The sequence below is a fragment of the Sturnus vulgaris genome, chromosome 3, assembly GCF_052056855.1.
Source record: "Sturnus vulgaris isolate bStuVul1 chromosome 3, bStuVul1.hap1, whole genome shotgun sequence".
Classification (NCBI taxonomy): Eukaryota; Metazoa; Chordata; class Aves; order Passeriformes; family Sturnidae; genus Sturnus; species Sturnus vulgaris.
Genome location: NC_142245.1, coordinates 91681856 through 91709204, shown reverse-complemented (window position 1 = coordinate 91709204; position 27349 = coordinate 91681856). Strand labels below are relative to the sequence as shown.

At 39.2% G+C, this 27349-nt stretch overlaps 1 protein-coding gene across 1 annotated transcript; it reads left to right on the top strand.

Moving 5' to 3' along the window:
- The first annotated feature begins 1224 nt into the window (after positions 1-1224).
- On the top strand, positions 1225-27189 carry LOC148224479 (uncharacterized). The gene is given in 7 exon segments (XM_088162271.1): positions 1225-6388; positions 6390-6618; positions 8666-8902; positions 9447-9536; positions 10199-10276; positions 11997-12092; positions 25083-27189. Coding segments are annotated over 7 exon segments (1137 nt in total). The 5' UTR covers positions 1225-6134; the 3' UTR covers positions 25236-27189.
- The last annotated feature ends 160 nt before the right edge of the window (positions 27190-27349 follow it).

Below are 27349 nucleotides of genomic sequence, written 5' to 3'. Positions count from 1 at the left end.
TTTTAACTGTTTTATAGCCAGAGTTGATGACACACATTCTGATGAAGCAGTGTCTGTCCTTGAAAGCAGGAGCCCTGTCTTCCCAGTCTCTTTTTTTTCTCTTGCTGATGCTGTGAGGAGCCTGAGTAGGGAATACGATTATGACTTTTTACTCTATAAACTTCTCCTAGTTTGTCTTTTGAGGGGTGAGTTTAATGCAAAGAGGCTATAAAATTTGCATGCTGTTTTATTAGCTATAAACAGGTAACCAGGGAAAATCAACTGACCATAATGGTGGAGTGGGTTTAATATTAACCTGCCAGTTACTGCATACAAGTTCTCTTTATCCAAAGTCACAATTCGTAGTCTTAAAAGAACAAGAAGAAAAAAGGCACTCTTGTGCATCCATAGTTATTGTAGCAATGGATTTTTCCATCCCCTTTGTGTTGCTTCAGACTTTTCCCACAACTTCCATGTAATTTATGTGCTGAGATTATTTTTCTGGCTTAAGTTCCATATATTTGATAATCAGCATATTGCAGGAAAGTGTGTACTGAAAGCTTGCATAATGCTGTTCATCCCAGCAAGTGACTTGTTTGTGTCCTGCTCAGCCTGCTTCTGGTCTAGCACTGATGCTTTACTAGTGCTGGGTGAGCAGCTTTTTGCTGATTAGCTACTCAACAGGTTTCACTACTTGGAACTTGTTACTTCAGCTTTTAAGAGAGAGTGATGCTAGAAATTTAATTTTATTGGAAGTGCATCTTTTAGTATATTGTTTGATACTATTCAGGTTTGCTGTAAATGTCTGCCTGCCACTGAGACAGAAGCACACAATTTATCAGAAATGTCTAGACCTTTTGCTAATGGAAAATTCACCATCATTCTTTGCCTTGACTCCAGAAAATAAAATTACTTTAGTTTTTCAATTGACTTGATAAGAGTGTTTCCCTTCTTCAGTTTCTGACAAATACACAGATCTGTTTCTGTGCTTGAGTGGCTATCAGGGAATATGACAAAAGCTGGTCTTGACTATCAGTAATTGTTTTGTGTGGTCCCTTTCTCCTGAAGCAATTGTGAAATTTTCAGAGGGACAGTGCCTCTGTCTTTTATTTTCAAGTCAGGACTATAATCATTATTCCACCAGCTGAATGAAGAATGTGTTGTTTTTTTTCAAAGTGAGTAGCACATGCCTGGTTTGAGGAGAACTCTATGAGATGCTTTGCAGGAGCCATCTTGTCTCCTCTTCTGGTGGGTATTGGAGACACTGTTTTATTCCCTCTTGTGCAGTTCTTGTGGGCTGGTCAGTCATGGGTTCCACCAGAGCAGAATACTTGGAGGAAGGAGCTCAGTGAGTGTAGCTGGACTGTGTGCTAACTTCAGGTGTGAGGGTTCATGGCAGTCTGATTTTGAATTTGTAACCTGTTCAGGGTGTTTGCCTCTAAATACTGTTGTTATTAGTCCATGAACTCTGAGATCTTAACAAGTAGCTTATCTTTTTTCAGGAGAAAACCTCCCCTGAAAATACAGCATCACTATTGTCCTTGGAGAGAACTGTGTGTGGCTCCTCAATGGTGTTTCAGAGAAGGGTTTTAGCAAACCTTCCTTGACATTAAAACCAGGAAGTGGACACCTGATGTACAGTAACCTTTGACACTGTTTCTCTGATGTGCTCATCTGTTGCTGGGGAATGTTGTCTTGGCTGAAATCTCTGATGTGCAGCTGGTGGTAGCAGCCAAACACAAAATGTTAGCAACATTCACTGCAGAAGACCAGTGCTGACTGCAGTAACTTTCCTCAAGATCCACAGATGCACAGAGCTTGGAAATACCACTGAAACATCAGCAGCTTGGATATCAGTTTGTAAGCATCCCCAGTATAATGCAGAGAAAGTTTTAGTTAGACACAAAACTAATTAAATGCTTCAAAGTCCTATCTTCTTTTCTTCCTGAAGCAAACTTGGGCAAGTTGTGGGAATGTGCTTGTGCTGGAAACAGTGTGATTCTATGATCACTCTGAGTAACTTGCCAGTTTTACTCAATTCCAAAATAAATGGGCTGCTTTAAATCATTCTAAAGTTGCTCATAGGCGATAGGGTTGTCCCATATTTCTGGAACATTAAACATCATGATTATAAACATGAGTGAATTTCTTTATAGTTTGTTAATGGCATCCTGGACTTCCACTAAGCAACTTAAAACCAAAATCCAAACAAACTAATAAAACCGGTTTGTTTGAATATTACTGATGACTTTTCTTCATTTTCTTCATTCAGAAGGGGAGAAAACTTCAACTCTGAAGAGCATTTGCATAGTGGATGTTTTTAGGATAGGCTACAGCAATTTTTTAAAATTGTGCTTTCAGGAAGTTTTTAAAGTTCTATCTGGGTAGTCAATACTTGAGTATCTGAGTTTGAAATTAAGTAGTGTGTTTACTGCCAGCAAAGTATATGAAGCTTGCTTCCATAGTCGGTTCAGGCAGCTTTTACACTGCCTCTTCTCTAGTGGAAGCCTTTGTTTCAGCAGCAATTTGTTCAGCTTTTGTTTCATGTGAATTGCACACTTTCTTCTAAGCTTTTTCAGAAACAGTCTTCTGTACTTTAAAAAGAGAATGAGTCTGAGATGATTTTTGATTAGTAGAATGTGTTATGTATAGTTGTACTTTGAAGCAGAAAAGTGTGTATGTTATAGGAAATGCATCTTTAAAACCATTTTTCTCTCCCATAATTGTGCTATTTAAGCAAATCATCTTTTAAGTAGGAAAATAGGTGAGAATGTGTGTTTGGGGTTTTGAGTTGAATTGTAGTAGCAGGTGTATAACCATTGAAATGTTCTAGGTAACTGGATTCTACTTGCCCGTGGAGACCAGCCTGTGGCTGTAAGCAGGGTGTTTCACTGTCACTGGGATTTCAGTATGGTCCTTCAGAGACACGAGTGGCTTTCATATCTTGGCTTTTATTGTTTATTGTTTTGGAGTTTCTTTCACTTACCAGCATGTTTTAGGGTGATACCTAGCATTTGCACACCTTTGTTTCCTGAGGAAATTCATTCTCTAGGGCACTTATTAGTGAGATCTTATCAGAATAGATACCTTGTGCTTTATGAGAACAATTCGTCCTCTTGACTGCAGGGGTATGATACAGAGCAGTAGTTCTGTTCTGGAGAGGCTGCCTTTGAAAAGATGAAAAACATGTTGAAAGGAGGTAAAAACGTCACTTGACTTGCTGGTGAATAACTGAAGCAAAATGATCTGTTACCAATCCGTTAGGCTCATTAACAGTGAAGGGAGAAGAAAAATGTGTTTCCATGGAACATAATAACTGCTAGGCTGATAAATATTTTCTCTATCCAAACACTTCTGCTTTTACAAAACAGCGGTGTTACACCGCCCACATACCCATGGAGCTTAAAGCCCTAAATCCAGAATTTGCCTTCTTTATTTCATTGCAGTTACTTTTAAGAAAATATAAAACTATGTGTATCTCACTTTGTGTTTGCTGATAATGACTGAAACCAATAACGTTTTTAGTCTTTTTGGGTCTTAGCTTCCCCACATATGAAACACAAGGGTTTCCAAACTCTGCCTATGTAGTAAGACCAATTATAATCTGTAAAATTCTCTTAAGGAGAACTGATTCTTTTTTCCTCATATAGGATATTTACCTGTAGCCTCCTATCTCAAAGCATGGTCCTATAATATTTAATATAATGAGAATGAGCTAATTAATTACTGGAAGTTTTTTAAGAGAGCTTCATTTATGAAATCTACCATCTGTTACCTGAATGACCTTGAGGGGTAATGGAAGCTTCTTGCCTATCTAAAGCAATTTCCATTAATACATCAGAATAAGGGATTGGTTTTATTTTTGGCAGGGAAAAAAATCCAGTAAAAAAAACCAGACTGAGAGGTTTAATTCACTGTCTTATTTCCACCCCTCTTTCTTTTCTTTCATCAAAAATGATCAAGTTGTGAAAAACAATTGATGACTAAGATTTGTTTGCAAAATAATTTTAGCATGCACTCACATCAGTGGCATTCACTAGCTTGGTTTCTCCATTTACTTTGTGGAAGTATAATTCATGTGGTGTTTTTCATATAGCAGGTACATGCAAATGTAGACTTGAAGGCATTTCTAGTTGTTTCATTTTGTTTCATCTTTTGCTCTTGATACAACCAAATCATGAAACTGCTTTCATAAAAATAATGCTATCCACAGTACTGTGTAGACCTGGTGAAAATTCTCTGCTAGAATTGTTCTGTTGTTTCTATTTTACTTTGTAGTACTGTAGATCATGACTATTAAAGACTAAATTTTCTTGGGTTACAGGTGTTAAACAGGTAAAGCACCCTGCCATAGGGGAAGGCAGACAGGGAGCAGGGGTGCCCTGTAGCTCTGTGTTCCCAGCGGAACTGCAGGGGACACAGGTATGTAAAATGTACTGATGTTCATCACCGTGCTCCTTTGCATACAGGAGGCTGCCACTGCAGCTGAGTGTATGCCTAAAATGATGAAGGGATTGTCAGCATAAGCCTAATTTGAAATCTCTGTTACTTTGAGAGAATAGACTTTTACTGGTTTTACAGAATTTGGCAGGCTGAGTTTGAGAAGCTGTTGTTTAGGATTAGGGATCAGGGTCAAACAAGGATGAGATGTTTTCTTGGAAGAAGTTAAATGCTTCACTGTACCCAAATTTATTTTTAGAGTGAAATTGCTTTATGACTTCCTAATGGCCTTAAAAGTTGTCAAGGATTTAAGCTGTCTCTCGAAATACCCTGAACATTAAGAAATGTCACATTAGTTATTCTGAAATACCACAGTCCAAGCCAATAGCAAACAATTTCACTTAGTGTGCTGTTTATCTGTCTAATTAGAATTGCTATCCCCCTAGTTAATATTCACAGAAAGCAGAGTGCCTGTTTAAGGGTATCACATTTTCTTATTCAAGGATATCTGGAGATATCTTGCCTTGCATTTTGAATTGCCAGGAGGAAAGGGAGCCACTGCTGTGTTGTGATTGTTTGTACTGCTTTCCCATTGATCAACTAAATTGACAATCAACTCCAGTTTCCTGAGCAATGTGGTTTAGAATAATCAGAGATCAGGCTATTTATCAGCAAATAGCAATATCACCAAGTGTCAGTGCAGTTCAAAATGTGGTTTAACAGGAAATTTCCTGCAGGAAAAGGCAAATCACGCCTTCCTTGTATAATACAAATAATCTTGTGATGGGGTTATCATCTTTTCAAGGCTCACAGAAAGGTCTACAGTGTTTTCCAATGAGATGCTGGGATGCTGTCCATTTCCATTTCCTAGTGTTTCCAGCCGTCCTAAAACTGAAAGCAAATGAAGAATCCCAAGGGAATGACCTTCTTTGGCAGCTGCAGATGAATCAGTGTGTCCAGCATGAACAGTCTTCTCCTATTTCCTTGTCTTTATCCACCTTAGATCTAATAGAGATGGTGACATCTGGGTTGTTGGTGTGTTGCAGCATATCTCTGTGTGTTTGTGAACATAACCATTCTGCATTTAAAGAGGAAAATGGAAACTTAAAGAACTGTTAAATCTGAATCAAATACCTGTTAAAACATGTGAAAGTCACCATGTGCTTCTGACTGCTCCACCATAAGCTTGTTGAAAATTTTTTTTGTAAGCTCATTTTCTCCGTTGATGTATCTTATTTGTGGTGTCAGGCTGCTTTTTGCCATTGGATTTGTATGACTGTAATAAAATGCAGAAGTGAAATTTAAAGAAAGCTTCAAAGAAAGAAAAAGGTTACTTTGAAAAATTAGTTTTAAAATTCAGTGAAATTTAGTTATGTAGGGAGCTTTGACACAACTTGTCATGTATAATCTTCTGAGTGAGAAAGGTGGAGTATTTTCGATACAAATAAGTAATGGACATTTTGGGGTAACTGAACTATAATCACTTTGTAAATCAGCAATCCTTACAGGGTCAATTAAGTGTTGTGCTTTCTATTGGAACTATTCAACAAATGAAACATTTTATTTAATGAATAATGAAGAGAGGAATGACTCAATAGATTTTTTTAACTCCGGTCATGGGATGAGATGGTCACTAAAGGTCTAAGTACTCTTGTTTGTTTTCTTAATAGTACACTTTATTGAAGACTGTTGTTGATCATTAATTCTTCCTTACAATGCTGAAGGTAGGCTTGGTCCCATGCCCTTATAAGTCCTTAAAGGTTTCCACTATTCTCAGCAGCCTTTGCTTGCTCTTTGTATCACCAGTAGTGCCCATCAACTGGCAAAGTGTCTCTGTGGGGCTGAAGGTACTTTTAAAGGAAAAAAGGGAAACAAGTATTTGCAAGAATCTAAAATGCCTGACAGAACTTGCCAGGCAGCTTCTGTGCATACATACCTCAATCACTGTCTTAAAATCTATTCATTGCCTTTTTTTTAATGTCCTCTTTCTCTCAGGACTCTATTAAGTGGCTTCCCAAGTCTCCTAAACTGTACAGTGGCCATAACTGGAGCTCCCAGGGCTCTCGCTGGGCCTCGTTGAAAGGAAAGGAAGGTTTTCATGGTGGTAACCTGTACAAATTCAGCTCTGCTAATGGAAAATGGAGAGAAGGAAGGATCAGTCCTGAGCAAGAAGCAGAGGAACTCGAGGATCCTGATGATGTAAGTAGTCTTGAAACTGGGAGAGACAAAGTGTATCTATGAAGAGGTTTTAGCTGCTCACGCTGCTGTGCAGCAGAGCACTTTGGGTTTGTAGGACCTACACTGCTTATACTCTCATGTCCCTGCTTGTACAGAGCTAGGTTCAACGTTTTATTCCAATTAATCCATCCAACCCTCAAGCCTACGGTTCATCCTGCAGTTTGAGTAACCTGAGCAATGGTGAAACACATTTTTTACTTTACTCCTACTTATATCCCGTTACCAAGCTCCCTCCATCTTTTTCGGGTAAGTAGGTTGTTAGCAGCACTCAGAGCTCAGCACCTCCCTAGGCCTGGATGGTAGAAAAGTGAGGTTGCAGTGCTCCTCCACTGCATGTTAATTTTGGGTGGTGCTCTTCCAGGATCTGATGTCAGTGGGCCCCTGCCTGCTGTACTTCCTCCAGCCTGAGCCTGCCAGGTGTCTGTCACCTGTGCTGCAGCCTGGCTGTCCTCTTGGTCCTAGCCTGGGAAAAGCAGGTGGTGATTGCACTCTTGCAGCCTTTCCCTTTCAGGGCATTGCTCACTGTTCTTCCTGATGTTTGCTGGGATATGAGTGAGGAATCTGGGCTCCTGCTCCTTTTCCAGGACCTCTGCTTACTTCCTAGCCCCTGTGAGTGCTGCTGGTGTGCCCCTTCCTCCATCCACAGTCCTGGCTCTTGCTCATGGCCTTCTTCCCTGGCAGCCACAGCACTGCAGGTGTGTCCAGGTTAGTCAGCCTGGCACTGCAAAGAGAAATCTCTCTCAAGAGAAGAAAGGTAGTGAATGTTTTATATGAGTCAAAGCTAAGCTAATTCCCTTTTAAGTGAAAATGGGAAGCAATCATGCCTTATATGCTTTCTCTGGGATTGGCAGTGCTTCTTTCAATCCCAACCAAAAAGAGATTGTGGGAAAGCACCAATACAGATTGAAAAATAAAGTGTCCAGTGGGGTTCTGCACAGCTGTTCAAGGTAATGGCACTGCTTTTTATTTTGGTATTAAACTTCCAAGCTTAGGTAAACACTTACGGAGTTTATTTTCAGAGATGTTGATGTGTGTTTGCTGCATCCTTTTACTGCCAGCTGAAGATAGAAGGATTTGGGCAATATGAAGATTTTATTTTACCTTAACCCATCAAATTAAGGAGCAAAAATCAGCTAAATATAAATAAAGCATTCCTAAGATGTGAACAGAATTTGAGCATCATGTCTGAATTTAATTTAACCCTTTGCCAGGAATAACTGATAGCTGGAAAACATCATTACATTTTGCAGTCAAACTTGTCTGAAGCTTTAATTATTAGGTGGATGGATGTATTTTGATTGTGTAATTCTCTTTTCAAGCCCTTGTGGTTTAGCTAAACATAGGGTGACATTGTGAGCTCCCCAACTACATCTCAAATTAAGTTCACCCTAGAGCCAGGGCTTCAGAGTGGGCTTTAGTATGCATCACCTTTGAGGCTCCATTTCCAGAGAACTCCTAAATCACTTAAGTTTGCAGGTCTCCACTCCTTCCATTTGCAACTAAAGTCAATCGAAAGACTGAAGTGAAGTCTTAGATATGTAGATGTAAGGTAGGGGCTTGCCTTCCCTCTCCTCTCACACCTATGCTCCCAAAAATGGAATGTGAGTTTTGAGGAACTATGAGAAATGTTTTATTTTCTGTGCAGAAATATCTTTGCCTTGTGTGTGTGGTTCCTTCCCCCAGAACAGTGGATTCAGTGCTGCAGAGCTGGCAGAGGCTGCCCAAAATAGTCTTGTTCTCATGCTCTGCTATTGTCACGGGCATTGCAGGATTTGTGCACATATGGATATGTTGTGTTACACGTGCTTGTGAGTGCCAGAGAATCTAGTGAAAGGCTATACAAATCCCAGTCCTCTCCCTGAAAGTTCCAGTTTTGTCTTCAGTGAAATAAATTCTATCATACAGCAATGTGAGCGTGAGGAACAAATTCTTCTTAGCACGGGTAAGGTCTCTGTTTCAGATTTTCCTTGCTGTTTCTTTGTTTACCTTTTTTATCTTTAACCCTCAGGAACCTATTTCCAAGTTTTCTGGCAGCCTTTTTGGTAGCAATGATAGCATGAGAGATCAAAGAAGTACCAGAGCAACGCTACAAGAAAAGCACAAGCTGGCAATGAAAGGGAAGACTCTCCCAGGATCTATCCCCAAGGGGCAGCCACCAGTGTCAGCAGCAGGCAGCTTCCCCAGCGAGAGCGGCCGGGGCGCGGAGGAGCTGCGGGTGCTGGATGTGCCACAGCCCCCACTGAAGGTTTGGAGCTGCTGCAGGGGCTGGGCTTGCTGCTGGGGGGGCTCTGCATGTCTGTGGGACAGTCCCTGTGTCTCTGGGGAGCTCCTCTTGGGTGAGGCAGTTTATAAAAGATGCAAAGAAGGGGGGACACTGCATGGCAGATGTCATGAGGCTTACCTTAAAGGCAGTAAGCTGATGGTTGTCATTGCTCCCCATGACTTCTATGGAAAAAGAATTTAACTTTAAAACACCCCAACAAGGCCCACTTTCCTTGTAGCCATGCATCTCACTGTGTCTATCCAGCTTTGGTATTGTGAGGTCAAGTCAAAGGTACGTGCAGTTGAGCACTGAGCTGAGTCTTCGTTCAGTCCATGGTTTCAAAGCAGTGGTGGCAAGTCTTTGCATGTGCCAGTGTTGAAGTGTAGCACCATTTTCCTTTGGCCTGGACTCTCCAGGGGCATGTCTGCTGGTGTTCAGAATGGGAGGAAGATTTTCAATGCTCATATAATTAATAGGCAATATTTTTGATTAATCAGGTCACTTATCCATTATAATTCTTTTCCAGGTAACCATTACTGTGTGCAGTCAAATGGGGAGTCTTGGTATTAGCATTGCTGGTGGAAAGGGCTCATCTTCATGTAAAGAAAGTGATGAGGTGCATTTCATTATTCAAAATGTATCTAGTGATCATTAGGAGTAAACTGATGAGTAGTTCCTTGAGTTACTGTGTTTTGTTGTTTGCTTTCTGAGATTGTCTTTCATGTAACATTTCCATCTTTGTAAAGCTAACGAGGGTAAACATAGGTAGCTTATTTCCCAGATCTGGCATTAGATTTTGATGGGAAGCTCCAGAAGGGATGATTTGGGAGAGATACCCAAATGTAAACCAATGATTTTGAAGAGTCAACCTGATGGCTGAAACACTGTTGTTTAATTATGATTTTCTGCCTCAATATGGGAACACTCCCTTGGCAATCCACATGCCTCTCCCATCTCATTTGTTTATTCCCAGGAGCTAACTTGATCTAGAAGAAATATTTTGCACATCTTATCTATCTTTTAAATAAATCTTTGTTTTCCAGTCTGTTCCCCGTGGCACAGTGTAAACAATTACTGACTTTTATTCATTGTTTTATGTGTCAGCCATGGAGGTTTATTTTTTTTTTGTCTTCCTAATGTGCTAAGGCATTTAGTTTTTACTTTTATGGAGGCAACAGAACAATAAGTCTTGAAAATTAATTGCTTCCCATTTGCTTTTTGCATCTAAGAACAATGGGAGAAACTGTCACTTCTGAAACCTATGTTTTGTGTTACCAGGGGATCGTGATTGCACGGCTGCCAAAAGATGGTCCACCAGACCTGGCTGGGGTACAAGCAGGAGACAGAGTGGCTGAGGTAGCTGGGTTATTTGTCACTGTAGAGTGTGTTCTCTTGTTGTTGTCTTTAAATCAAATCACTTAGAGCTGTGGAACTTGAGATCCAGACCTAGGCTTGCCTCAGCTTTTTAGATACTTGCCATTATGAAGAAATGATAATAACATTAAATTGTTGTATTCCTTCTTATGTTCTGGTTGTCAGATCTTTATGTTCAAAGTGCTTAACAAAATACTATTCACTTAAATGAATGATTTACAAAGGTCTTAGTAAGTTGTTATGTAAGCATAAATGCAGTTGTACTTGATCCAAGACACTTCCTTGTGACATGGTATTAGATTTACTAGATGAGTTCATTGCAATTTTAACAAAGAAATATAAACTAAATGAGCTTGTTTCCCCAAGGTGATTTTTGGTAGGAAGAGAAAAGCTCAAAATAACTCCCCTGATAGAGGCTTACAGTGCCAAGTGCCAAGGGATAAATGTGTCTCTTGGGCTGCTCCACCTCAAGCCTCATCCTTCTTAGCAGAAGCCACTTTCTTGAGCTTCAGAATTTCCCAAGAACAATGGGGAAAAAATGGTCACATACCGTTTTGTGTTACACACTTTAGATGTACTGTTTGGTTTCTACGTACTGGGAATTTTGGAGTAGGAAGAGAGCCTCTACAAAATTATTTTGAGGTGAAACTGGTCCATATTTCTTTCAGCTCTTGTTCTCTTAAACTTTCATTTATACTTGGTTAAATTAATAGCTTTTACTCCAACATGGTCCATGCTGAATTAAGGTGGGATAGGGCAAGCAATATTGTATGTCTATTAAATTGTCAGGAATAATGATACAACCTGTACCAGCCAAAGACTTTAATGATAAATTAATCTACTAATTTTATAAAACTATGGTATGGAATTATTAATAGAGAGTGGTGTTCCATAATATGTAAATACTGTGTTAGTTTGACAGTTATTAAAAGGTTAATTGTAGATAAAAATGTGTTAATTTTACATATTTCTCTTTTATGAAAGGTATTGTAATAAATGGGAGAGAATGTAAATAATTCTCTACATATTTCACATTATGAGATCATTGGGGAAAAAACCTCAGGATTTTTAGTTGCTGTACCTTTACCTTCTGAGCAGATTTTTCTGGTCAAGTTAGTGTCTTAAAAGTCAACCCTATTGCTCAGCTTCCTCCATGAGACTATAATTAATTATTTATTTGGGGGAGTATTTGGAATATACTAGGTGTTAATGTCTGTTCACTTAATCAATAGTGAAACAAGTGAAAAAGAAGTTGTTTCTGTTACATCCTGTTCTGCCCTGCTGTTATTGTACAAGTTAGGATTTCTCCTTCTCCCACAAGATGGCAGAATCATTCATCTGTTTAAAGAATATAGAAAACAACTCTCTGCTTTTTGAATGTGTGTGTGACGAGAAGGAATTAATGAGGTGTGCTGTAGAAATAGCTGTTTTGACCACAGGACTAAGCTGTGTACAAAATAACATTTTTCTCTTGACACTATGTGTTACAACTTCTTATTCTTGAACTGATATTTTCAACAGTTCAAATATAAAATTCACCGAAAATGGGAAACAGCAAGAATTGCAATTTTATTTGCTTTTGTTTTACAACCACACGTAACAATAGGGCCAGGTGTTTGTACACTAACTTGAGAGGGAGGGGAACTCCTCTTCTTAAACAGCATTCTGAATAAAAATATATTTCTGGTGTTTTCTTTTAAAGGCAACCTTTGTTTCAGAGCCTGCTGCCCCTGATGCTGGTTCTACTGAAGCTTCCCCCAAGGGCAGCCCCTTACCGACAGTCAACCATGTCATAACAGTAAGTAGGATGGCCCCAGAAAATTACAAGTCACTCTTACCTAAGAATCTGGTGTTGTCTGTCATTAATGCTGGTAAAGACTGGCACAGAACTCCACACATATCAGAGACCCTACCAAGCATTTTCATGGCTGTCAGTGCTGCTGGGAAGTGGCTTCTGGAGGAGCTCTGCTCCTGGGTGAGCACCCACACAGCAGAGTGGAGCTTTTGAAGCACTGTGGTTTGGGGATTTTAGGTGGTGTCCATTCCCCCCAGTTTGAGTCATTATTCTGTTTCTGGACTCTGTCTCTAGCTAGTGGAAGGAACAGCATTTCCAGGATCCCTCTTTTAGAAGGGAGAGGGTGAACTGCAACCGGGATGTGACCATTTTCATGTTTTGGCTGGAGGGGAGCACTTGTGTCACAGGCTAAGACATGCCTGTATTTTAGGTGACTGATGAGAGTAAGCCTACTGCACATGTCACAGAAGGCAACAGCTGAGCCTGCAGGGGGCTTTTAGAAATCCGTTTTTTTAACTTCTCTAGCAAGTTCAGCTTTCTGAAGACCTGCCCTAATCTTGGTCATCTATGTGCACAACTGAAACTATGGCTTTACTAAGAAGATACAATAAGATCAAGATATCTGAATAATTAAGGTCAAAAAGCATCTTACGTGTATGGATCTTGAAGTATTAGGAAGCAACAACTGTTTCTCCTACAGCAAATGCCATGGGAATGCTTTGTTTGATTCCTCTTCTTTCAGTCTGTTTAAAATCTTTCTCTATGAATACCATTCACAACCGGGCTAATGGCAAACAAGGAAAGTATGTATAATATATAAAAGACTGTAATCAAAGACCATATCAGTTTTTATATGCCATTTAAAGAAGTAATGTGATTTGTTAGTTGACTGGAAAAGTCAGCAGATGGATCATGCAACTGTTTTTCTCTGATTTCCGGTGTTAGTCACTGTTTGACATGTTGAGCTAGAGTTTTTGTCCATGAGATAGACTAAGAAAGATTTTCCCTTCTACTAATTGCTTAAAGAAAATTATTTTGAGGCCTTTGGCCTCCAACATCATCTTATGAAACATTTAGACCGGTTTTATTTTCCAACTGAAAACACTTTCATCAATTTGTTTTTTTTTTTTTTGTCCAGTTTTACCTGGTAGCTGTTTCTTACAGTCTTTGTCAGCATTGCAGGAAGCACAAGGCTTCCTGTTAGAGGAACCACTGTTGAAAGGGTTTATTCATACATTGGTGGTGGCCTGGATCTATTGCAGTAGTATCTGACTTTCAGTATTTTCATCCAAAAAGAAGAAATTGCTGTATTTTTGTGTTGTATGCCTCCCTTTAAAGTTCTTCAGGTGTAGTGGGGGGAGGAGGCAGATTAGATTGAGATACTTAATTTAGAGCAGAGTACTCAGAGGGAGTCAACTGGCTGAATATGTTCCGAGTGTCAAAATCAACCAAGTTCTTTTGTGAAGAAACATTTGTATTTCTGGTTTTGTTTCTTTTTTGAAATCAAAATCTTTGTGCTGTAGGAAATGATACATGTTATTGCCTGTAACCTGGAGCAGCAGTCACCAGTTTTAGGGATTATGGGCTTGTGGGGAGTATTCTGCTGACATGGGACTGCTCAATTTCTCATCTGTTCTCACTTTGAAGTCCCTCTTATTCCTCAGTAACTGAAGAAAATCTTATTATCTGAAAAATGTTTAGAGCCTGGCTTGCCATGGAGGACTTGCTTTGCATGTTCAGATAAGCAGGTGGCAGTAGGACCTTAATGCAGAATCTTCTCCTGTGCTAGGAATATAGGAAGGTTCATTTCCTTTGTGTTTCTGGTCAGGTTTCAATAGAAGATGGTTGTGTCTAAACAAGGGAGGGAAGGATTGAAGTGTAATAACAGAGAGACCAGAGACTCCTATTACTATTCTGCAAAAACTGAGTATGTTCCAGATGGTGTCATCTTTCTTTTCCCTCTCTTCCATGTCATTATCCTGCCTTCCAGCAGATACTGTCTTCATCTGTTTATTTTTATTGAATTTTAAAAAACATCCTCTTTGCATATGCTCTCTGTGATAATATTTGTCTCATTCTTGCTAGCCACAGCCCACCCCACCTCTGAGCCTGCTGCTCTGGCATTACAACAGGCAACTCTGCTGCCAGGTTCAGGTTTCCTCTGTTTTCCACAGGCTTGCTCTAACTGCTTCTAAAATTCATTTAGAACTGCATTCTAACTGCTTCATTTAATTGTTAGCTCATGCAGCCAAACTCAATTTCAAACCCTTTGTGCCAGCTTTAAGATTTCATGACAGTGTGAATGACCAGCAATTAATTGGACAAACGAAATGTTCTTTCACAGTGAGTCATTGTTTTGCAAAGGAAAAATGAGAATCTTCCTTGGTTTTAATTATGATTGAGTATTTTGCTGACACATAGATAGAACTTTAATTATAGTAGATAGTTTTTATATACAGTATTTTATAGACTAGCCTCAGTTATGCTAATCATACCTCAAAAATATGAAAACATATTTTACTTTGTTTAATAGATATGGATATAGATATAGATATAAATATTTGAATTGAACTTAACAAAAAAAATCAGAGATATAAAAACATGTCCTTGCTGACTTTAACAGAAGGAACTTTAACTTGGATTCTGGAGTCTTCATTTCCAGTTCAGTTATTGTTTCCTATCCATCCTCTCAACATAGAGCCAACTCTTCACAACCTTTCTTCATCATAAATATTTTCATTCAGCCTCTGACTGAAATTCCCAGAGGATTTTGTCTGACTGAATGGAGAGAGTTGACAGGTTTCAGCATCTTTTATTATTTTATAACATGCATCATCATGCCATCTTCTTTGACTCATTTTTGGGGCTATCAACATAATAAGAATATTAGATACTTTGTAATATCAAGCCTTCAAAATATTTTAATCTAGTATTGTTAAATTGTTAGCATATTATTTGATTTAATTTTATGCCTTTTCCCTGGGAATTTGCTCAATTATATTTTTTCATGTAGTTCACCAGGAGTACAAGTGTCATTGATACTGGGATTTTCAAGACAGGCTAAAGTAAGAGCTACCAGTTAAAAGTGATTGTTCAAATAAATAAATAAATAAATAAATAAATAAATAAATGGTGAAGCTTACAGTACTGAAAAAATCTGAAGAACTTCTTCAGGCTAAAAAAGCCAAGTTTTTTGGCTGCTCTCTTAAAAATGCAGAGATACCAAGCATTCCCAAATCTGCCGAGAAAACAGACAAGTGTACTAGAACCTGTAAGGTATCAAAATGAAATCCTCTTGTGCCTCCAGAAAATTCATAAGCAGATACACCATCTTCCACACTATGCAGTTTCTGGTCTTCTGCCTTTGTCTCATATTGTTCATATGCAAGTCTTGAAAAATCTTACATGGATGAGAATCCCAGCAGATCTACCTTCTTCATTTCCAGCTGATAAAGACTTTTCAGGAAAAAAACTTGATCCACTTACATTAGTTAAAAATCCTCAAAAAACTTATTATCAAACCCTTTCTTTATTCATCTGAGCATGTTCTAAACATATCAGAAAATGGAAATCGTACAACATAAAATAAAACTTTTGTTTCTTTAGTCATTGTCTTACTTTGTTCAATTTTAAAAGCAAAGCCAGTGGAGTACTCAGGTCAGAGAAGCAGTGTAAAAGGAGATAACTAAAGTAAGATTCAGAATGCTCTTATCATGAACAAAGGCAGGTTTCTTCTTAAGTTTGTTTCAAACAGTAAAGACCTTGCTCACATCACAGTGTTTGACTGACCTATAGCACCATAAGATCTACTACTTCAAGTTTCTTATGAGGAACTGCTTTATCCCTTCTCCAAAACATTTTCATGACTCTTTTAATCTTGTCAGGTAAGGGTGTTGGTGTTTTTATGTTATTTTGTTTTCTATTCTGACAAGCTAAGTTAGTTTTAGAAGTCAGGAATCTAAGTCTCCAATGCCTTGCATCTTATGCAGGTTTACATGTTTGCAAAAGAGCCTGTGAGCCTTGTTGGTTTAGCTAACCTTAGTCATTGTGTGAGCTTCAGTGGAGTGTGAGCACCCATGTTCTGTGTGATTGCCTTCTCCATTTCATCTCCTCGTTTGCTTCTGCTTTTATCTGAGCAACTGAGTATTTCTGAGTCACGATGAAAGATGGAAGATAAAAGGTGTGTTTTGTAGACACTCTGTTTGCCTCCATAGTGTAGTGGTTAGGAAACTTATTTTGTGAATTTGAAATTAAGTTCCTGTTCTCAACAAATGTTTCTGTTTGCACAGTGTATCTTTTCCCACTCTTCCTTTTAAGTAGTTTTCTCACAGCATTCAGTCAAAACTGACTCATTTCAACCTCTAAGTTCTTGGATTTTTCAAAGCTTATAATTAACCCTGCTAAATAGGAAAAACCTTTTAAAAAGACAGGACATTAATTGATATTTCCAAGTTACCATATTAAAATACCTCCAAGTTAGAGAAAATCTACAAAGTGAGCCCATTGTATGGTAGGCAATATAAGCACTGCAGACAATACAAGCAAAAACATACAAAAGACAGAATCAAGCAAGGCACCTTGAACTGTGCTGTAGGATATTATTTGTACATATTATTTGAGAATAAAAGAGAGTAAGTATTTAAAGAGCTACACAAATGATAAGCAATGTGTCCCCTTGTGAAAGGCATCCTCGTGGACTCTGGGAGTACTGCAGGGGAAGAGACTGTGCTGAATTCCTGCAAGCTTTCAGACAGCCACTGCCTTTCACAGGGCTGATGAGTTTTCTTCAAAAAATCAAAGGGTTGGCAACTTGGACCATGGGTAGCACTGTTTATGGGGGCAATGCCTTTTAGTTCTCCCAATGTGGTCAGAGCAATGCATTTTCTTCAATGTTTTCATAGCATCAGGCCATGAATGATTACACACTTATATGAAAATCTGTAAATCAGGTTCCAGTGTCAGGGAAGTCACTGAGTGGAAGTCATCCAGTGGTACATTAGAAGATGAAAGAAATGGAGCAAGGACGATTTTTCATACACAATTTGAGTCGTACAAAAGCCTTTTGTGCTTGACAGCATTGCAGATATGACATGATGAGGATTGATCTTCCATTTTTGTTGTGAATTTGACAGAGCTCCATCTTTCTTGCCTTGTGCATTGCCCTTGGGAGGCACTTGGCAGAAAGCAACAACAGAAAGGAGCTTTGCTCTAAATGCAACATGACCAAATGTTATATATACTGCATGCTGAAAGACAGATGAAACATGCAAGATGTTCTATTGCTATTCCAAGAAGTAGAGAAAATACTCAGTTTTAAAACCAAGCTGTAAAATACATCAATATCTGGAAAATTCACACAGAGGAAATTTCCATAGAATCATAGAGTGGTTTGGGTCGGAATGGACCTTTAAAGGCCATCTTGTACTCCACTTGTAGTGACCAGGGACATCTTCCACTAGACCAGATTGCTCAGAGCCCTGTCCAACCTGTCCTTGAATATTTCCAGGAATAGGCATCCACACCTCTCTGAGCAACCTATTCCAGTATTTTACTGCTTGTCTGGTCTGTTGATTTCCAGGAAATCATACTGAGCTGAATTAGATTTTGGAGTAAATCACTGTGCACAGTGTGGGAAGAGGAACAGGGAAGAGGGATGGGCTGGTGGGGTAGCCCCAGGTCAGGGCCCACACCAGGCTGCTGCACACAAAACTCAGGCAGCATTTTCAAAAGCATGGTGCCAGAGCTCCTCTGTCAGTGCTTGAGAGTAGTGTGGCTGTTCAAAGGGCAAGGAGGAGCTGAATTATGTGCTGCCCTCTTCCAACTCCTAGTAATAAAAGATGTCATGAGCTGGTTGCTCCCTGAGTGTAGCAGCACAGGTCACATAGATTTCCTTGTGCAGAGATCTGTAGCCAAGTGTAAATGAGTTGCTTCATCCATGCCTCACCAAAGATTTATCTTCCCCAGAGTGTAGGAGAGGTTTATCCCTCTCTCCATCCAACATCACAATTTCTGGAGTTTGGCCAGAGGTCAAATACAGCAGTAAAACAGCATTGTAAAGTGCTGGGGAAAGGGATGCAGCCAGGGATTTCCATGACCAGGAGAGCTGAGGGTGCACCATTAAACCCATGCTTGTTGAAACGTCCCCGATGTGCTATAAAGGGGGAGCTGTGCTCAATGCCTAGATGGGGTTTCCAGATTTGTGTGTGTTCAGGCACACAGCTGTGCATCAGCTGGTTTCTGTCCCACAGCCCTCGACCCTGCCCCAGCTGCTGTCCCGGCTGCACCCTGGCTTCTGTGCCCACTCCTGCCTGGAGGTGGGATTGCTTGTGAGTAGAACTCACAAGGAACTAATTTGATCTCTTTCTCTGTCTTTGACTTGTATTTCCTTGATTCCTATTGGGGAAAGTTGCTTTTATCTATTGTTGCTGACATCTCTTCAATTAAGAATGCCATTGGATGCCAGTTTGTTGTGAATTGTGCAGCAACAGATCTGCCCCTTCTCTGCTGTTCTGATGAATGCATTTTTACATCCTCTTTTTAAAATTTTTGTTTAAAATTCCAGCAGTGCAATATTTTTTAGGCATGAGTAATTACCCTACTTTGTTAGATTCGATTTAGACAGCTTCTTCTCTGAATACAGCCATTATCCAATGTGATCTTTTGCATCTAGCAAAGGACTGTTTTCATTGTTTAGTGAGAAATCTACATTTCCTGCTCAGGTCTAAAAAATTACTTCCATCTCCAGTGATGACAAAACAGGTAAGACTAAGTATGAAATCATAACATTATTCATGAGGTTTACATAATCCCTGCACATGCTCTCAACTGTGTTGATAATTTTGTTTTCCCCTGTTTTCCCCAATTAAGGGTACCATCCTTAGCACTGGAGTCAGTGAAGATCAGCTGTAAAGTCAGATTTTAAAAATATGCATTATTTAGATATACAGAGCTGAGCTAGGCAGGCATTCCTATTACAGGTATTTTCTAGCTGAAGAATATTTTCTTTAAAAATTTACCTGTTGGAACTAGAGTTAAAAGTATGTCTGGTTTTCATCCTAAAAAAGGTCAATCCAAATTCTTTTTGCCTGCCCTTATTCCATCAAACTTTGGCCTTTCATGTGTTGTTTCATCTTCTGATTTGCAGCCTCTGTGCCCAGCAGCTGGCCTTGCTGCCAGCTGTGATTTGCCCTGTTGCTGCTGGTTATGCCTTTGATGTGAAGCTTGGGTTGTAGCTGTGACTGTTGCCTTGAGAACTTCCCTCTCCAGCTAATATTGGAGTATGGACCTGTGGGCTGGGAGAGGCCAGGGAAAGGGAATGGCTTATAAAAGAAAAAAAAAAGATGATGGGGTTTGATCTGTTCAGTTTTAGTTTTGAAAAAATTATAAAAAGACATAAGGAACTGTCTTTTATGAAGTGTTCTGCAATGTTTTGGACAAACATTTTGATTAGAAGTAGGTAAGGAAAGCATATGTGCACATCTGGAAGTTAAAAATTATTGGATGGTGACCTGTTGGCAAGACATCTCATTTATCATGTTTTCTTTTAAAAACTGCTTTCAAGCATCACAGCTAGTTGTGGGTTTGTTCCTATCCTGTTTCAGTATGAAAGAATTTTTGCAGCCAACACTGCAGCTGAATTGCCCAAAGTTGTTTAGATGGCTTTATTTTACTTCTTCCTGCAGAGGACCAGGAGTGCACAGGCAGCCCCCTGTCTGTGCTCCAGCTGAAGGACTCCAAGCTTCAATGTAGGCTGTTAATCCCATTAAATGAGAGTGTCTGAAATAATCTGATTTTTAGTTATGAGTGATTAAAATAAAACTGAATTTTATTTGGTGTAGAAAGTCTTAGTGGTTATGTTAAAAAAAGTGACACAACCAAGGTAATGGAAGAAGTTTCCACAGTGAATCCGCTGGTTTTAATACAGGACATCTCCATTTTAAAGTTTACTTTTTAGGCACTGAAAATATAATTTCAGGGGAAAATGGATAAACAGTAACTTTTTTCAAGTAATTAATTATGCATTTTTCTGAAAAAGTATTCTATGTATTTTGACAATTTGAGATTGAATAGTAGTTCCCCTATTATTTAAATAATGATATTTAAAGCATGATGATGGAAATTGAGTAGGAGGACTTTGCAATTTCAGCATAAGTATTTTGAACAAGTTCAAACACTGCTGAGTAACACCCAGTGGAGAAAACAATGGAATAATAGAAAATCTAGATAATTTGTCCCCCTGGCATCAATTTTGTTTGGAGAATTACCTACAGAAGATGGAAGTTTCACACTTTCCCACATACCTTAGACAAGCAACTCAGATGCCTGTACTGGAAGGGTTTTCCTTATTGCCATCCTAAATGTCTCTGTCTTGCCCTGTCTGTAATGGGCAGTGGAAGTAGTTTGCTTTCTCTTTGCTGTGCCATTTTTACACATAGGAAATCTGTTTTCCTATCTTTCCTCGATCATGCTGCACCAGGAAATGTACATTCAAATATAAATAGTAAAGAAAATAGTAAAGAAAAGCTCCAAGAGCAAGACTTGCCTATTTAATAGGGTAATGCTGAGGTCAGTGAAGATAAGCAGGGAAATATGAAAATGAAAATAAAATCTTTCCAGGATTCTGGGAAGAGAAACACTGGGTTTGAGAAAAGGATGTAACAAAACATGATGCAAGTTTAGAGTTGGTGAGTTTTGTTAGTTTCTTTTGTTTGTGGCTTGTTTGTTTGTTTGTTTTTATTGTTTTTGGTTTGTTTTGTTTTTAACAAAACTGAAAGAGTAAAGGAAGCTGAAAAAGCTTATATTATGGTGTTCCTGAAGCTTGGGTGAATGTGAAGGCAGTGATAGAGAGTGCTGGGTTCTTAGGGGATGATTTAGGTGAAATGGTTAGGCCACTGTGGTTAGAAATCTGATGTGTGTTTCTTACATCTATTTTTTGTTGGTTTTGGTTTATAGAGGAGCTTAATTGATAACTTTTACTGCAAGGAGAGGCAGACTAGAGGCCCAAGCCTCTTTTCATTGAATTTGATCTTGTACAAAATGCATGCTCTATTGCTTAGTTGCGTGTGCAATTGCATAATTGGCACAAGCCTCAACTGAGAGTTGTTCTTTCATTGGTACCTATGATTCAGATTTGAGGAAATCAGCTCCTCAGCATCCCATCATGGAGAGAGGCACAGAGGAGGATGACTGGTTGCAGGAGAAGGAGCAGTGATGGTTTAGGAACAGTAGTGGCATGGATTCACATGGAGTTTCAGAGGGAGAGTGGGCAGGGAGATGTGTGGAAAGCAGAGGGACAGAGAATACAGCTGGACTTGGACCAGGACATTTGATTTGATAGAAAGACTCAACAGTTTGTCTCCAAATCAGCATGAGTTGGTGTGTGTGTGTGTGCTTTCACCTGCCTGGAGAGGGTACAGAGGGGCTGCTTTCCTTTTACCTGCAGCAACATGAAAGATTAGATGTAAGATTTCCCCAACACCATGTATTTTCTGTAGCAGTTAACACAATTACCACAGAAATGCTGAAGGAGCACTTTTCATCAATTAAATTTACTTTATAATTTTTAGACCTAGTTCCATCATAATATTTGAAAGATAGTATGCCAGCAATCATGAAATGTTTGAAGAAAATCTCTTTTAGAGAATTAGTTTTGGTTTTTGGGAACTGGGGAGTAGGAGCCATGCTGAAAAAGAGTACTTAAAAAGCTGACATTCAAAATGGCTAAGGTCTTTCCTTCAAAAGGACAAATAGATACTGGTGACTCTGCATTGCTAATGAAATACATGTCAGTCATGGGAAGGTGTGCACATGTCTATTCCAGAACAGCACACTACACAAAGAAAGGTCTTCCTTGAGCTTTGAACTGACAGCTCAATGAAATGCAAAGCCTGGTCCTGGATGTGACTGTAGGTAACTTAGGGCATAGACCTCTGCAGTAGCTCTTGAGGTGTCAGAATTTCATTATGTGACCCAGTAAACCACCTGTATGTATAGATGTGCATTTGCTGTACTGCAAAGCAGCTGGCTGCTGGCTGGTGTTAAGCAAGAAGCATCTTTCAGCAAAGAACAGAACTGTCCAGTGCAAGGAAAGTTATAAATAATGCCATCTGTGAGTGACCAAAGCAAATCTTCCTCAGAGTTGTAGCTTGGCCAGTGCTTAGGATCTCTATAGGTTATTTAAAGCTAGCAAATGTGTCCTTCTTAGTTTAAGCAGAACAAAAAGAAGGGGGGAAAAAGGTGTATAATTGGGTGCTCAGTACACCAGGGTATACACTAAATTTACACATGGTTTTAAGATTAGTTTACATCTACCAGGGGTGAGATTCAGCTCTGCACTTTGGTGTCTATGTGTAGTGTGCTGTGAGCCAGGGGGAGTCGGAGCTAATCTCAGGGGAGCCTGGGGAATAATTCATTTTACTTCAATGCAGAAACCTGGCTGAAAGTGCAACAGCCACAAAGCATCTATATGCTTGTATCATTTCCTAAATCAAATAATGTACAGCAGGGAAATAATATATAAACAATTGAATTGTGTGGTGTCAACATTAAATGTTCTCAAGAAGTAGAAGTAGCTGATAAATAAGAAGTACTAACTAAAATTCTCACACTGCTTGTAGAAGATGGCCACTTTATTTATTGCACATTATCATCTTGCCTGTTTGTTAGATATATTGACTCACCCTTACATGTTTTCATTACATGTTAAACCATTTTTGGAAAGCAGTAAAAAGGAGGATGATTTTGTGCATCAGAGTAAAATTTGTAATAATCCATTCATTGATAAAAACAATTACTGATACATTATTTGACTATACATAAGAGCCTGCCACTGTGTTTTTCCCTCAGTTACAGCATTTAAATTAATTTTAAAGCATTGCAATATAATTCTCAAAGAACACAAAGTTATTGTCCAAAAAATATGAATCAAATCTATGTATGCATATTTTACTGACAAATTTAAACATTGATATTTTCTCTTAATGTTTCTCTTAAATATATTTTGTCAGTAAAGAAGCCCAAATATGCAATTTTTCAAAGATCAATAATTGATATGATTTATGCTTCCTAATTAATCCTTTATTGCTTTCAGGGGGTGAATTGAATGAATAATGATTACTTGTCTTTATTTTTAAAAAATATTTTAATCTTTTTTTTCACCTATAGAATATAGAAGGTTCTTTAAAAGATTAGCTAATGAGAGGAAAGGGCAATTTATCTTAATTTTGCTTTATCAATAGCTTTTTAGCATAAAATAAAAAATGAAAGGAAGGCCAAGGGGAATAATCTTTTCTTTATTGGATGTGGTAAGAAACATAGAGGCAAAGGATAAGGAAAATTCTGAGTTACTTAAAGCCTTCTTTGCCTCAGTCTAAAGACTGTTCTCTGGGTGCCAGTCCCCTAAGCTGTAACACAATGATAGGGAGTAGAATGAACCCCCCTAATCCAAGGGGAAATGTTCAACACCTACTGCACACCTGAGACACACACAGGTCCATGGGGCCAGGTGGAATCCAGCCAAGGTGCTGAGAGAGCTGCTGAAGTGCTCACCAAGGCTCTTTCATCATCTGTTGGCAGCCATGGCTAACTGGGAAGGTCCCAGTTGATGGAAGTTGGCAAATGTGATTCCCATCTAGAAGAGGGGCTGGAAGGAGGATCCAGGGAACTTCAGCTTGACTGACCTAATCTTCCATGACAAAGTGACCCACTTAGATGTTGTCTACCCAGAATTTAGTAAAGCCTTTGAGTTAATTTCCCAGTGCATTCTCCTGGAGAACCTGGCTGCTCATGGTTTGGACAGGGACACTTTTGCTGGGTGAAAAACTGTCTGGATGGCCAGGCCCAGAGGATGGTGGTGAATGGTGCTGCATTCAGCTGGTGGCTGGTCACTGGTGGTGTTTCCCAGGACTCAGTACTGGGGCCAGTCCTCCTTCATATCTTTAGCAATGGTCTGGATGAGGGGACTAAGTGCACCCTCAATAGGTTTGCTGGTGACACCAGGCTAGGTGTGAATGTTGATCTGCTGGAGGGTAGGAAGCTCTGCAGAGGAATTTGGACAGGCTGGATTGATGGTCCAAGGGCAACTGTGTGATGTTCAGTGAGGCCAGGTGTCAGGTTCTGCCCTTCAGTCACAACAACCCCACACAGAGCTACAGGCTGGGGACAGAGTGTCTGGAAAGCTGCCTGGTGGAAAAGGACCCTGGGGTCTTGGTTTACATTTGGCTGAACATGAGCCAGTGTGTGTGCCCAGGTGGCCAGGAAGGCTCATAGATCCTGGCCTGTGTCAGCAATAGTGTGGCCAGCAGGAGCAGGGCAGGGATTGTCCCCCTGTACTCAGCACTGCTGAGGCCACAGCTCGAGTGCTGTGTCCAGTTCTGGGCCCTCACTGTGAGAAAGACACTGAGGGGCTGGAGCGAGTCCAGGGAAGGGCAATGGAGCTGGGGAAGGGTCTGGAGCACAAGTCCTGTGAGGAGCAGCTGAGGGAGCTGGGGGTGTTCAGCCTGGAGAAAAGGAGGCTCAGGGGAGACCTCATCACTCTCTACAAGTGCCTGAAAGGAGGTTATACCCAGGTGAGGGTTGGTCTTTTCTGCCATGTAACAAGGGACAGGGCAAGAGCAAATGGTCTGAACTTGTGCCAGGGTAGGTTTATATTGGATATTAGAAAAAAATTCTTTATAGGAAGAGTGTTCAAGCATGGGAACACATTGCCCAGGGAAGTGGCTGAGTCATCATCCTGGAGGTATTTAAAATACATGTAGTTGTGGCACTTAGGGACATGGTTTAGTGGTGGACTTGGCAGTGCTGGGTTAGTAGTTGGACTTGATGATGTTAAAGATCTTTTCCAACCTAAACAATTCTGCAATTCTCTATGCTGTTATATCTCTTACATACTTTTTCTCATCACCTGTTACCCCTGTCCCTTTAAAATATTCCCATTAAACACTTCCCTGCTTTGACCTGATTCTTTTCTCTGAAATCTTTCACATCTTGCTGAAGATACCTCGGATAATCCTCACACGCCCCTCCACTTCTGATGAAGATGCTGACCAGCTGCCCCCAGACCCTGATGACTTTGAGCCCGAGGAGCCTGACAGCACAGAAGGCCATGCCTATTCAGACTGTCTGAGCAGTGCTTTTTATCCTCCCTAATAAAGTACTTGTCTGGCAGGAGTTCATGGGTGGTTTTCTTTCCCATTGTTTGATTACATTTAATGTAGTACTTGAACCGCTATGCCTTATTTATAGTGAAAACCATTACATGGAGGATGGATTTGAGAGCAGAAACCTGTTTGTGTTTCTTTGCCTTGAACTTTCCTTTGGCAAGAACTTGTGAACCTGAAATGAAATGCACTGGATCAAGTTATGTGAATGTCACCACATGTTTCAGTAGCCACTTGTAAAGGTGCCCTGCAACACCTAAATGTAGTGGAGAAAAAAGCAGGTGATTTTTATTCAGAAGGTATTTTACCCATTTGGAAACACACTGAAAACAATTGTATAGTTGGGTGGGATTTTTTAAATCTTGTGTCCATGTTTTGTCTATACAGCTCATCCTTCTATCTTTCCCCAGGTTCCTTTGATTTGTCCCTTTAAATGTCATTTTCTATGAGAATTAAAGAGAAAATTCTGTCTTTAAATAGTGCTGGGTTTTTTTTACCCACTAAGAAATGTTATCTGTGTTGGAATTCTGTATCTAATTCTATTGTAATAAAGAACAGTTTCTCCAGTTATAGCAGTAATGTCAATGTATATTGGATTTGAAAAGGACCTGTAAATTGTATTTTATTAGGTCTAAATGCAGGAGGCAGCTTATGCAACTGTGTACCTGAGAGTGAAGCAAGAAGCAATTCCTAATGCATGAGGAACTGTCTGAAACATATTTTTTTCGTGACTTGCATATAAGTGGAACACTTTTAATTTGCCTTACTGCAGTATGCCTGTATTTCACATGTATATGTGTGTGTGTGTGGGGTAAGCATTCAAGAGCAAATTGTCCTGTACAATAGTTTTTGATCCTTTAATTCTCTTCACTGCTATTCAGGCTTCTAATGCATTTTAAACTGTTTAAGAAGAACTGTTTGGGAATGTTCTTTATTTGAGATTCCATAGTGCTGCCTTAATTCAGAGGTGGGGTTTTCTGGCCCTGCTAGACTTGAGTGCCATGACTTTCTTTTCATGTACATTAAGTGTGCATTGATGTTTTTTTACGATGTTTATAAATTTATTTTCTTCTAAGTGTAATGTAGCACAACCCAGTGACCTGGTAAATCCTCATCTTTTATTCACATTCTTGAGAAAGATTTCTCAGGTGATCATTCATATATAACTTCAATGAATGCTTGCAGCTGGCTTTTACAGAATTAGAAAGTTCCCAGGAGGGTATGGCTGTCACAAGGTAAACAATATCTCCTTGTCCAAAGTAAACAAAAGGGATATTTTATTTTGAAAAGATGGATTTGTACTAACACTATGATATCAAGTCAATGGCATCCACTTTTATTTTTAATTGTCTTGTACATCTGCATTTTAATTGATGATAGCAATAGGAATATGAAGCTAAATTCATTCATTTGCAAAATGAACATTATCTTAGAATCTGCTATGACTAATACTAAAATCTATATAATGTGCTTAAACATAGGCTTAAATTATATTGATAAATGAAATGATATTTAAAATATTTGTTTCCCATCTCTTTTCTTCCTCCAAAATATATAGGGTTCTTCCACCATGGCTTAATGTTTGATCAATGCATGTTGCAAAAATATCAGTCTCAGAACCCACAAATGTTTTGGCACTCTGGCTAGTAATGTACTATTTACTACTAGTTTGTGTCTTACTAGACTGCAGAAAAACCAAACCAACAAACCCTCAGCTGTTATAAATCAGCCCTAGATTGAAGAACAAGTTGCAGTTGAAAGCTAGTAAAATAAGAATTCTGTTGAGAACTTGGTATTTTCTTCCTTTTTACTTCCCATGCACAAGTGTTTGTTTTAGATTTTTCATTCGATCTTGGAAATCGAAACATTTGCTATCAAAATGACAAGCTTTTAACCAAATGCTGTCACCATTCAGATAACTTTTAAGCACTGAGATTTTTATCTCTCCTTTTTCACGGATTTTCAACAAGGCAAATTTCGTATTGCAGTGTTGAGAATTTTGCTGTGAGTATAAACTTAAGATGGCAACACTATGGACATGCAGCTATACAAAATATATTAGTCAAAGCCTATGCTTATTTGAGTTTTCATTAAGAAAAAAAA